The sequence below is a fragment of the Aspergillus udagawae genome (assembly GCF_001078395.1).
Source record: "Aspergillus udagawae IFM 46973 DNA, scaffold_7, whole genome shotgun sequence".
Taxonomy (NCBI): Eukaryota; Fungi; Ascomycota; class Eurotiomycetes; order Eurotiales; family Aspergillaceae; genus Aspergillus; species Aspergillus udagawae.
In genome coordinates, this window is record NW_025091270.1 from 928,264 (window position 1) to 940,604 (window position 12,341).

A 12,341-nucleotide genomic window follows, 5' to 3' on the forward strand; every position below is an offset into this window, starting at 1 on the left:
TTCCTATCTTTGTTGCCATGAACGTTTCAGACCCCGTGGAGGTGGCGGAAGTTGCCCGAGCCCGGGCCGCTGCTCATGATGTCGAAATAAATGAGAAGATGGACCACAAATTGTCTCTCGCCCCTAGCATTGAGGAGGTTCCTCCCTCGTCGAAAGAAATGGGAGTCTCGTCTGCGGTTTATGACGACGATCATGCCCATCTGCAGAGGCAATTACCCTCCGATGAGGAATTCAAGCACCTCCGTCGGGTAGCGGGCGATATTCCTTGGACTGCGTACACGGTGGCGTTTGTCGAGTTGTGCGAGCGTTTCTCCTACTATGGCACGACTGCAGTTTGTATGTCTTCTCATTCTTCACACTGAGATACGGAGCTAATCGGTATAGTCGTCAACTTCATCCAGCGTCCTCTTCCCGAGGGCTCGACCACTGGTGCGGGATACGACCACTCGAACCCCGGTGCACTGGGTATGGGCCAGCAGGCGTCCACTGGTCTGACATTGTGTGAGTTTCCCGAGGTGATACTAGAAGGATGTTACTGATCGTGCAGTCAACGCTTTCTGGTCATACATCATGCCCCTGGCCGGTGCCTACATGGCTGACCAGTACTGGGGACGATTCCGGACCATCATGTTCTCCATTGGCGCCGCCCTCCTGGGCCATATTATCCTGATCGTCTCCGCCTTGCCTCCAGTTATTTCGAGCCCCAATGGTGCCATTGCCTGCTTCTCTATCGGTCTGCTGATCATGGGTGTGGGTACCGGTGGTTTCAAGTATGTCCTCCCACCTTTTCCTTCGCACCTGTTGAAATTTAATACTGACGGAACGGTAGGTCCAATATTTCTCCCCTAATCGCCGAGCAATACCGCGAAGAAGTCCCCTACATCAAAACTCTCAAGAACGGCGACCGCGTGATTGTTGATCCCGCGGCCACCATCTCCCGCATCTACCTGTACTTCTACATGATGATCAACATTGGCTCGATCCTGGGCCAGGTCAGCATGGTGTATGCGGAGAAATACGTCGGATTCTGGCTGTCCTACTTCCTGCCCACCATGATGTACCTGGGCTGCCCCATCGTCCTGTTCTTCTGCCGCAACAAGTATCACCTCGTCAAGCCGACGGGCTCGGTCTACAACCAGGCCATCCGTCTGTGGAGACTGGCGATGAAGGGCCGGTGGTCTCTCAACCCGGCCAGAATGTGTGTTTCCCGCTTGCTGTTTCCCTCTTCCAGTTACTGACACCTCACAGCTGGCAGAAGAACGAGAAGCCCTTCTGGGATTCGGTCAAGCCCTCTGCTCTGGGTCCCGACCGTCCCCAGTGGATGACCTTTGACGACGAATGGGTCGACGAGGTCAGCCGTGGTCTCAAGGCCTGCAGGGTTTTCCTCTGGTACCCTCTATACTGTATGTTTTTTTTCGTCAACATCCTATTTACTATTCGCCAACTGACTGGTTAGGGCTCGCCTACAACCAAATGATCAACAACCTCACCTCGCAGGCGGCAACGATGCGCCTGAACGGCGTCCCCAACGACATCATCAACAACCTCAACCCCCTCGCGCTCATCATCTTCATCCCCATCATGGACTTTTTGGTCTACCCGGGTCTCCGACGCATGGGCATCAAGTTCACCCCGCTCAAGCGCATCACCGCTGGCTTCTTCTTCGCCGGCAGCGGCATGATCGTCGCCACCGTCACCCAGTACTACATCTACAAGATCGGCCCCTGCGGCAAGGAAGCCAACTACTGCCTCGACAAGCTGAACAAGCACTCCGATATCTCGGTGTGGGTGCAGACCCTCACCTACGTGCTCGGCGGTATCTCGGAGATTTTTGCCTCCGTCACTTCCCTCGAGTATGCCTTCACCAAGGCGCCCAAGAACATGCGTTCCCTCGTGCAGGCCGTCGCGCTGTTCATGAATGCGTTCTCGTCCGCGCTGGGCCAGGCGCTGGTGGGTCTGTCTGAGGATCCGCTGCTCGTGTGGAACTATACCGTCGTGGCGATCCTGGCGTTCGTCGGCGGCATCGGCTTCTGGCTGACGAACTACAAGCTGGATAAGCAGGAGGATGAGCTGAACAATCTGCCTGCCAGTCGCTATGATGCTAACAATCCTAAGCTGGATGAGGAGACCGCGCGGCAGTAGATTGTCACACATGATGGTGATGTTTACGGCTAGGCATGCATGATGTATGGATCAATATAATTATGAATCACTTGATCACTTGTTCTCATTATTGTCGTACGTAGCACCTGCATCTAAGGGTAACTGTATCTAAGGGTAGTCTATCCATGGGTCTATCTATGGTGACTATAGGTGACACCACCTTTTGGAAGAGTTCAGGTGAATGTGGCTGAGGTGAGACTGTGGTGTCACCTGTAACCTGCTATCTATGCTCAAGTCCTTGTGAAGCCACATGCTTGGCCAGATCCAGCAGCCGATTCGAGTATCCCCATTCGTTATCATACCACGCCATGATCTTGAAGAACTGCACATACTTAGCATTACTACCTCAAATAAAACAAATCAACTCACCTGAGGATTCAACTCCGAACAAGCCGGCGCATCGATAATGGCACTATGCGGGTTCCCAAGGTAATCGCTACTGACGAGCTCTTCGTCGGCCACTGCCAACACCCCCACCAGCTCCGACTTGGCCGCGCGGCGGAAGACAGCCAGGATCTCGGCCAGCGAGGTGGGCTTTTCCGTGCTGACGGTCAAGTCGATCATGGAGACGTTGGGACTAGTCAGTCAGCTTACAGCGTCACCTCATCCAAACAGAACAGGGAAATAAACTCACGTTGGCACGCGGATCGACACCCCCGTCACCTTCCCGCTCAACTCGGGCAGCACCGTCGCAATAGCCTTGGCTGCACCCGTGGTCGTCGGGATGATATTGTCAAAGACACTGCGGCCTAATCAAACATCACATCAGTCTTCTTTCTTCGAAGGCGAGGAGGGATATGGGGCTAGGGCTATACCTAATCGGCGATTCTTCTTACTATACCCATCCAACACCTGCTGCGACCTCGTCGCCGCATGCACCGTCGTCAGGAACCCCTGCGCGATCCCGAACTGCCCCTGCAGCACCTTCAGCACAGGAGTCACGCAGTTCGTCGTGCAGCTCGCGCAGGAGATCACGCGCTCCTCCGCCGTGTACGCGTCGCTGTTGACGCCGTACACGTACGTCGGGGCGTCGGCGCTCGGCGCGGAGATGATGACCCGCTTAGCGTGCGCGTGGGTGATGTGCTCGAGGGCCTGGGCGTGCTTGGTGAACTTTCCCGTACATTCGATCACGTAGTCTGCGCCTAGGGCGGCCCAGTTGAGGTTCTGCAGGTTGCGTTCGGAGGTGAGGGCGATTTGGTGGCCGTTGACGCTGAGGAGGGTGTCGGAGAGGGCGTGGATGGGGATCGCGGGCGGGAGGTTGCCCATGCAGGAGTCGTAGCGGATTAGGTGGATGAGGTCTTGGATGGTGGTGCAGGTGTGGTTGATGGCGACGACTTGGAGGTCGGGTCGGTTGAGGGCTGCGCGGAGGACGTTGCGGCCTGGGTGGCCAGGTCAGTACTGGCTGCTCATAGTAGGGGAGGCGGACAGGGTTACCTATGCGGCCAAAGCCATTGATGCCTATCTTGCAGACGGCTGTTTGCGGCGAGGGGTTAGAGTGTGGGAAGTCATTGATGGAGGGTGCCATTGCAGTTTGATATAGTATGGATGTGCAGTTTAATGATAGTATTAAGTAGATAGTGCCACAGGGTAGAAGCGCTGATAGTAGTCTATGCAGGATACTTGATTAGTTCTGTTAATCTATTCTACAAGTGCTAGTATGCAGTATGCCATCCTCCTTATGTACTCTGCTTCCATGATGAAGTATCCTGATGCCATACTATACTCTGCTCTACTTCTCCGAAAACTCCCGCCGAGTCGTTGTCGCTTCAGTATCGGCCCCACGGCCTGCGGGGGCCCCCGATGACCGGCCCTTTCATCGGCATCTATCTGATTGAGTGTTTGACTGATTCTTAATTTTAGACACTAAATAACTAGTAGATATCGACAGGATTAAGTAAGCCATGTTGATGTCCAGGATTGCCGATTGAAATGCCGGTTCTGTGATTGGTCGGAATCGGATACTAGGTAGGACTGAGGTTAACGAGGATATTGGATGTCAGATTGCTTGTTCTGGGGGTATCCTCGATGCATACACGTCTTAGTCTATTAGCTGACAGCAGATTATCTAACATTCATCATGATGGATGCAAGAGCGGAAGATTGAGGTCTTTGATCGGGATGTCGACTCGGGCCAGAGTTTTGACTTGGAAATGTCCGATTTTCGGCACTTTCCACGATGTTGTATACTGAATACCTAAAGGGATGAATCTATATCCTGTTCTCGTCAATTGAGGCATTTATCAATCTTGATTCCATTATCAATATTATTCAATAGTCAAGCGCGGTCCGTGTATTCGGGCGCAAGCAATTGAGCCCTCTCGTCAGTACTATCCCAGAAGGGAGCTAGGTCGTACCTCGCGAGTGGACCATTGGCCTGTTGGCAGCCATCGTCGCTTTGTTGATCAGATATTTTATTTAACCGCAATGATGGGAATATGCAACTGGTTTAAGTGCTAGTTATTCTTGCGATTATATCGCTCAAGAGTCGTGACATCATGCAAAGTACAAGAGATTCCGTCTCCCATAGCTGGAGAGGAACCTTCCAAGTGATATTCTCTACCACCACAAATATCATCATAGATCAAACGACGGTCGCTATTGCTGCTTCTTCCATTCCTCGTCGACCCATTCCAGTCCCTCATCGAGCCGCCCATATTTGGCAAACATCAGATCCGACAGGTAATTGTCGCGCGGTTGCCAGGGCCCCCGATCGGCCGCTTTGGGGAGATCCTTCTCCGCCGCCGCCACGTACGTTGAATTCAGATTGAGCAGCCGCCGAGGCTGCATCTGCCTGCCCAGCACCGGGTTCAGCCGCGGGGTCGCCGCGACCTTGTGGTGTCGCTCCATCCACTTCAGCAGCCGGCAGACAAAGAGCGCCGTCGCGTCCGCCCCCAGCGTCCAGGACGCATTGGTGTAGCCGATCACAAAGGATGCGTTGGGCAGGTCCTGCAGCATTACCCCGTTCCAGAGGTACTTGTCGGACACGCGCTGTTTTTCGCCGTCCACCGTGATCGAGGTGCCCCCTGCGATCTGCAGTTTGAGCCCCGTCGCCGTCACAATAATGTCCGCGTCGAGGAAGTCGCCCGAGTTCAGCTCAATGCCGTTGGCCGTGACTTGCCGGATGGTGTCTGTCTTGACATCCGCATGGCCGGTGTGTAGACTCTTGAAGAAGTCGCCATCGGGACAGATACACAGACGCTGATCCCAGGGGTTGTATCGCGGCTTGAAGTGCGGATCGTGGGGGACGTTTTTGGGGAGCTGCCGCACGACGCTGAGCTTGAGGAGAAGCCGCGCCATCCAGGGGAAGGTCTGGCAGAAAAGAAAGAAGAGCCGGGAAGTGATGATCCATCGGAGGCGTTGTAGTTTGCGATTGACTGTGTTCGGGAGGATCCAGCTCAACAGCGAGCTCTGGTGGTTGGGTAAGGCAAGAATGTATGTTGGACTGCGCTGAAGCATGGTGACTTTGGCCGCTTTCTCGGCCATCTTGGGGAGGAGCGTTACCGCCGTCGCGCCACTGCCGATGATGACCACTTTCTTGCCGGTGTAGTCAAGATCCTCCGGCCAGAACTGCGGATGGATGACTTTGCCTTGGAACTGACCGAGACCGGGAACATCAGCGGCCAAAGGCTCATTGTAGTTGTAGTACCCTGTGCCAAAGATGACGAAGCGTGCAGTGTAAGACTTGGGCTCGCCCTCATGGTCGATGGCCAGCTTCCACACACTGTCAGCGGACGACCAGTCGGCCGCTAGCAAGCGATGCTGGAAATGGATGTGCTTGTCGATGCCGTACTGCGCAGCTGTATCGCGCATATATTTCGAGATGGAGGCGCCCTCGGCGATCGGGTTGTTCTGATTCCAGGGGTTCCAGGAAAACCCAAACGTGAACAGATCCGAGTCGGATCGAATGCCAGGATATTTGAAGAGATCCCACGTCCCGCCAATGGCGTTGCGGGCTTCTAGAATGGCATATCGATAGTTGGGGAATTGGCTTTGGATGCGGTAGGCAGCGTTGATGCCGGAGATACCAGCACCAACAATGATAATATCGTAATCCATTCTGGCATGAGCTTTGAGGGCAAAGTGTATGATTCAGTGCAACCAGTGAGCTTTGGATTTATATAAGTCATATGTCACCATGGAAATCATGAATAATTAAAAGAGTTCACATGTTCCTCGGTGTGAGGCCGTGTGGAGAGGCCAGTGATCGTTTACCCGAAAGGGAAATCGTCGCGAATCACGGACTTAATGGTACTGTGCCAGTGCCACTCCAATGGGTTGGAGAGTTGGGACATGGATGTTGAGCTAAGCTTGTATCTCTGGGACTCAAATTTAGTCCAGTCGATCATCCAACGGGTTGATCAAGGAGGATTCGATAATTGAGAAAAATTGGACTAGGACAGAGAATGGAGTATTAATAGAGAGCAGTAGGAGATTGTCGGTTATGCCACAAGAAAAGCAGGGAGATCTAAAGTATGGATCGAATATTCTAACGCGATTGGTCGTTTACAATGTTCCACAAGATACTCACCCTTGATTTGTGTCACCAGCAAGGAAGTGGAAAGCCCAGATCAGATCAGGTGTATCATATCTAGACAACGAGACCAACATTATTAAAACAAAATCCCACCCGTCTAGATCAAATCTAATTGTGTTCTCATCCTGCCCCGCGTCAAAATAATTGTGCCCAGCCAACCGAGGCAACCTCGGTTATCAGGGATAAGCATCAATATTTCCCAATCAGGTAATCCTTGCGACCCTCGCCGCGATGCTTTCTTACAATAAGGTAGATGTCTCCAGCATCACCAAACTAATGATCATGCGATTTGAACAGTTGTATACTGTATCTGCCCCGCAGGCATCAACCTTTCATTCCAGCACACCCGTCATACCTCCTGAATCAACGGATCCATGGCTTCCAGCAAAGCAATCAAGTTAACCCTGCGGGAGAAGCTCGATTTCTTCCCTGCCCTGGTATCCATATGGCTTACTGCTATATGGGCTATCTTGACTGGATTACGGCGAGAGTCCAACCAGCCCAAGACTCTGTTCCTTCATATTGGCTATGCGGTGTTCCGTAAAGCGACGACACGCTTGTCCATCAAGCAGATGCAGTACGTATTTGCAATCCTTCTACAAAAAAATGGAGTGCTGAAGATGCTGTAGATATGTACTGCCACCGACCAACAAGATGTATGAGACATATATCAAGAAAACCAAGCGATTGTCTCACACCATCGAGCTGGGCAAAGGCTCCTTCGGCCACTGGGTCGGAGACGCCAAAGCAGATAACGTCCTGATCTGGTACCACGGTCAGCAGAGCACATCTCCTCTTCATAATTTGACTTGCAATCTAACTAGAAACAGGAGGAGGCTTCGCCCTTCCCGCGAACATGGGCTATTTCAAATTCTTCGCCAACCTGGTCGACCACGCCGCACAGCAGAACAAATCGCTCGCCGTCTTCAGCCTCACCTACACCCTCGCCCCGCAAGCAACGTACCCCACGCAGCTCCGTCAGGCAGTCGAATGCCTCCGCTACGTCCTCGACAACACCCCGCACCAACCCAGCCGCATCTTCCTCGGCGGCGACTCAGCCGGCGGCAACCTCGTCGGGGGGGTGCTGTCGCACCTGGCGCATCCGCACCCGCAGATTGACCCCTTGTCACTAAAGGAGAAGCTCGCGGGAGCGGTGATGATCGCCCCCTGGACGCTGATGGAAACGGACTTTCCAGACCGAAAGATCGATTCCAGCGGCGATTTGATCACGCCCGCGGTGGCGGGCCCGTGGGCGGGGGCGTACCTGGGTACGGCGACCAGGGACGTCTATACGGATTTGTCGACTGCGGAGCCCGAGTGGTATACTACGTTTCCGGTGCAGAGTGTGTTGATTTGCGCCGGGGGAAATGAGATTCTGTTGCCGATTATACAGGACTTTGCGGAGAAGTTCAAGGTATGTGCTGGTGTTTATGATTTAAATGAGTGGCTGCTGATTGGACAGGCTGGCTTCCCCTCGATGGAACTGTTTGTTGGGCATCGTGAGGGTCATGTGGCTCCTATTTATAATCTGGAACTGGGGGATACGACGGAGACCGAACAGGGGAAGAGGGCCAAGGAGTGGTTGACGAAACGGTTGTGGTAATATACATACAGTATATACGCAGGGGATATTGTTATAATCCTATATTTCATGGGTGTTTTTGTTCCTGGCTGTTCTCGAACCATCATTAGTCTACATCAACTGAATAAGTCTCTCTTACAGTAATTCAGCCAGATAGAATTATGTGCACCATTTTCCATCTTAACATAGTCATATACGACATTCAACACTCGCAGGATAGATAGTCTGTCTATATACCGTGTAATTATATCTTCTGAGCAGCTTGCAACTCCCGAAGTCTCCTCAATGACCCCGAGGCTATCCCACGCACAGTCTCTTGGAACCACTGAGGGAATGCTCGCACCATGCTGGCAGCGGAATGGGAAGTCGGAAGAATGACTTGCCCGCTGCTCTGTGTGAGGATCTGCTTTACCACTGCATCCGAAACCACCTGGGGCGTCATCACGGGTTGCTTGAATTGGTTTCCCGCCTCGGTCAACTGCTGAATCATAGGCGTACGAACCCACAGTGGGTGGATGACACTTCCATTCGGTCAGTACAACGCTTGTCAAGTCGAACGTAGCCTCATACCTGGTGCGAACTTTCTTTGCCTGATACCAATACCGCAACTCTTGCGTCAATCCCTCGTGGAAGGCTAGCGCACTGGCCTTGGAGCAGCAGTAATCCACCATCTCCCCCAGTGCAACAAAACTGGCCATACTGGCAATCGTGATAACATGGCCATGGTTCTGGCGGATCATGCTAGGCAAAAACTCTCGCACCATCAGGAAATGCGAGATGGTGTTGACCTCGAAAGTCTGCCGGATCTTGGCCTCAGGCTCCTCAAGAATGGTGCCGTCGTGCCCCACGCCTGCATTGTTCACCAGCACAGTGGGATCGCCCAGTTTCTGGCGAATCTGCCCAGCCACAGCTTTAATACTCTCCGAGTTGGTGATGTCGGCCTTGAAGAAATGTACATTGCGGGCTTTGTTTCGTTAGTCTATGGCGCATTCTGAGGGAAGCGATGTCTCTTACGCAGTTGGAAATTGGGCTCGTTGATGTCCAAAATAACCACCCGGATTCCTTGACTGGCCAAATCCTCCATGATCTGCTTGCCGATGCCGCTGCACCCTCCGGAAACCAGAACGAGCTCGCGATCGCCCTGCCACGGATGCGCGGTCTGCCAGTTGTTCATCGACCATCGCGAAAACACGCGGTTAGTCTGCCGCAGAGCACCGTAGACCAGCGCAACTGTGAGTGCCTTTTGGACGAGAGGATTCAGGAGAGCATTCTGCGCGGGTTCAGGTAGCTGCGCGAGGCTCGACTGGGCGTATTGCCGTGCCATATTGAGAGCGCTGTCTAATGACATGTTGCAGTGGAACTAGTTGAAGCTATTCAGAATGAAGAAAGAAAGACAAAAATTAGAATGAGTGCCCTATGCGATGTATATGTGGCATCTTGCTGCGCTCCTTAAGAATCATGTCAGATCATATACAAGTTGTCCCTCATCGTACCGAGGCACATGCGTAGCTTGGTGCAGATCCAATTGTTCCACGAGGTTATCCACAAGATAATGCCCATGAAGGCATCCTCTTGAAAACAGAAGGGAGGGCGTTGCGAGGCCGATGATGCAACAGTCTTCCGCTTGTCCAGATTAGGAAATCGTTGCGATGCTCTCTGTACATTTTTGGTGATCTCTAAAGCCATCTAGTTCGCTAAATATCAGGGCTAAAACGTGGGGTTCTGTGGCTTGACCCATGGGTAGCGCCAATTCTAGCCGATCAATAAACTAAACGAGCCCGCAAAGCTATCCGATCTCAGAAATAGGGGCGTGTTGTAAAATGTTGGGATTCACATGGGTGCGATGATCATCTTCTGATCCTCAACGTTCTGGCCTTTTTGGACCTCTCTGACATGGATTGACAGACAGTCAGGCTCAGGCAGATATATTCTGGTCGGTTCAAAGGTATCATCTCATGCAAAATATCGAAACGTCATATGAACGCCCAAGCCGAGGCCGCATAGCCGCTTCGCTTCCACTCTACCGATCCCCGTGGGGTCATTGATTATGCTAGCTCCATCTTGGCTGATCCCTTGCATATAAACTTAGTGATGCAGTAAAAGCAGACGACGAAGGAAGATCTCTTCTATACCGGTCCAAAATTAGCCGATTGTCAGTTCTTACCTTCGGCAGTCTGTGTGCTCGTCCTCTTCTTGACTTTGATCATTCTTCTGCTTCCGAGTGATTATTCCCCAAGAGTGCTAGCAACATGGCTGACATGTTGCTGGCTATTGTCTCTATCTCCCTGGCTGAGGGGTATTTGCTGCAGCGCTCTGTCTTGAATGAGTATTCTTTTCGTTCGGTCTGCCTAGGGGCGGTCGGTGTCAATTTGGCCCTGAAAGTATTCTGGGATCTCATCATTTATCCTTTCTTCGTCACGCCAAATCGTCATCTGCCAACCGTCAAGGTAAGCTCAAGACCTTGCGTGCCGCAATCTTTAATAACATCAAGTAGGGCACATTTATAAATGGAAAAGTCATCTTTGATAACCCTCGTGGTCGTCTTCCCTTGCAATGGATGACAACAATCCCCAACGAAGGCCTGATCCATTTCCGAGATGTATTCAACCGTAGCCACCTATTGCCTACCAATCACCAGGCTCTTTTGGACATCATGAGCACCAACACCTACGACTTCGAGAAACCATGGCGCGCCCGCGAGTTCCTCGCTCGGATCATTGGCTTCGGCTTGATCTTGTCTGAGGGCGCCGCGCATAAGAAGCAGCGCAAGGCCTTGACCCCGGCCTTCAACATCAAGAACATTCGCTCATTGTACTCCTTGATGTGGGAGAAGACCGGCCTCTTTCTTGATGAACTGGAGAAGGAGATCCGGCAGAATCCAATGGAAGGAACTAGTCCGGAGGATGGTGTGGGTAAGGTCGAAATGAGCGTGTGGGCGAGGTAAGGTCATGGTTTCCATTTTCCTTCCTTCATGTTCGCTAAAGCTTACCCAGCCGTCTCACTCTTGATATCATCGGTCCGGCGGCCATGGGTAGAGACTTTCGTACCCTGCACAACCCAGAAAACAAAGTTGCCGACAGCTTCCTTGCTATTCTGGAACCAACAAAGGAGAAGATGGCCTTCCTCGCCATCAACTTTATTCTTCCGCAATGGTTTGCCCGACGACTACCCTGGCGCCTGAACAAGGTGATTGATACGGAAACCGGTTTCCTGCGTGATCTATGTAAGGACATTGTTCGTGAGAAGAGGAAGACCATTGCTTCCAGCAAGATGACCGCCAAGGAGCTGGAGGCAGACATCCTAGGAACCATGATGGTGGGTGGGGATTTTACGGACGACGAACTAGTTGATCAAATGCTGACCTTTCTGGCGGCCGGTGTATGTTCTGTTTAGCATCCCTAGACTCACTTGGAAAATCATTCAGCTAATGTGAACAGCATGAGACGACCGCCAGCGCACTCACCTGGGCCTGCTACCTTCTCACCCTGCACCCCGACGTCCAGGAGCGTCTGCGGGCGGAGATTCGGGAGCATATCCCGTCTGGTGACCACCCTATCACCTGGAGCGATCTCGAATCAATGCCTCTTCTCAACGGTGTCTGCCAGGAAGTCCTTCGTCTTTATCCCACCGTCCCCATCACAATCCGCGAAGCCGTCCGCGATACCACCATAGCAGGCAAGCACGTTCCCAAAGGCACTCGCATCATCATCTGTCCGTACGCCATCAACCGCAGTCCTGAATTCTGGGGGGACAATGGGGAGAGGTTCGTGCCAGAACGCTGGATCGATACCGACAAGAACGGCCAAGAGGTCGTCAACCACAATGGTGGTGCGTCGACAAACTATGCGCAAATCACTTTCTTGCATGGCCAGCGGTCCTGTATCGGAAAGGATTTTGCTCGAGCCGAATTGCGCTGTGCGGTCGCTGGTGTTGTCGGGCGGTTCAAGTTTGAGATGCAGGATCCTAAGCAGGAAATTCATATTGCTGGCGCTGTGACGACCAAGCCTGTGGAGGGAATGCATTTGAAAATGAGCCGGGTGGATGAATGGTGATTCTGAAGCT

General features: G+C 52.5%; 6 protein-coding genes across 6 annotated transcripts; 3 read left to right on the forward strand and 3 right to left on the reverse strand.

Annotated features, from left to right (window-relative positions):
* Positions 1-17: 17 nt before the first annotated feature.
* Positions 18-2,142, forward strand: Aud_009007 (putative MFS peptide transporter; the record flags this gene model as incomplete). Its single annotated transcript, XM_043293870.1, has 6 exons — positions 18-336; positions 385-501; positions 548-770; positions 830-1,198; positions 1,249-1,403; positions 1,457-2,142. The coding sequence occupies 6 exons, from the start codon at positions 18-20 to the stop codon at positions 2,140-2,142; spliced, it is 1,869 nt and encodes a 622-aa protein (XP_043149805.1).
* A 241-nt stretch (positions 2,143-2,383) lies between these two features.
* Aud_009008 (type I glyceraldehyde-3-phosphate dehydrogenase) lies at positions 2,384-3,688 on the reverse strand (the record flags this gene model as incomplete). Its single annotated transcript, XM_043293871.1, has 5 exons — positions 2,384-2,485; positions 2,533-2,740; positions 2,798-2,912; positions 2,979-3,542; positions 3,598-3,688. 5 exons carry the CDS (start codon positions 3,686-3,688, stop codon positions 2,384-2,386), a joined length of 1,080 nt encoding a protein of 359 aa, XP_043149806.1.
* Positions 3,689-4,758: 1,070 nt separating this feature from the next.
* Positions 4,759-6,219, reverse strand: Aud_009009 (flavin-containing monooxygenase; the record flags this gene model as incomplete). The annotated part of the gene is made up of 1 exon (XM_043293872.1): positions 4,759-6,219. The coding sequence occupies one exon, from the start codon at positions 6,217-6,219 to the stop codon at positions 4,759-4,761; it is 1,461 nt and encodes a 486-aa protein (XP_043149807.1).
* An 852-nt stretch (positions 6,220-7,071) lies between these two features.
* Aud_009010 (lipase/thioesterase family protein) lies at positions 7,072-8,300 on the forward strand (the record flags this gene model as incomplete). The annotated part of the gene is made up of 4 exons (XM_043293873.1): positions 7,072-7,274; positions 7,327-7,472; positions 7,528-8,111; positions 8,160-8,300. 4 exons carry the CDS (start codon positions 7,072-7,074, stop codon positions 8,298-8,300), a joined length of 1,074 nt encoding a protein of 357 aa, XP_043149808.1.
* Positions 8,301-8,523: 223 nt separating this feature from the next.
* Positions 8,524-9,627, reverse strand: Aud_009011 (SDR family oxidoreductase; the record flags this gene model as incomplete). The annotated part of the gene is made up of 3 exons (XM_043293874.1): positions 8,524-8,800; positions 8,850-9,243; positions 9,294-9,627. The coding sequence occupies 3 exons, from the start codon at positions 9,625-9,627 to the stop codon at positions 8,524-8,526; spliced, it is 1,005 nt and encodes a 334-aa protein (XP_043149809.1).
* Positions 9,628-10,528: 901 nt separating this feature from the next.
* On the forward strand, positions 10,529-12,331 carry Aud_009012 (cytochrome P450; the record flags this gene model as incomplete). The annotated part of the gene is made up of 4 exons (XM_043293875.1): positions 10,529-10,726; positions 10,774-11,219; positions 11,273-11,657; positions 11,717-12,331. 4 exons carry the CDS (start codon positions 10,529-10,531, stop codon positions 12,329-12,331), a joined length of 1,644 nt encoding a protein of 547 aa, XP_043149810.1.
* Between the last annotated feature and the right edge of the window lie 10 nt (positions 12,332-12,341).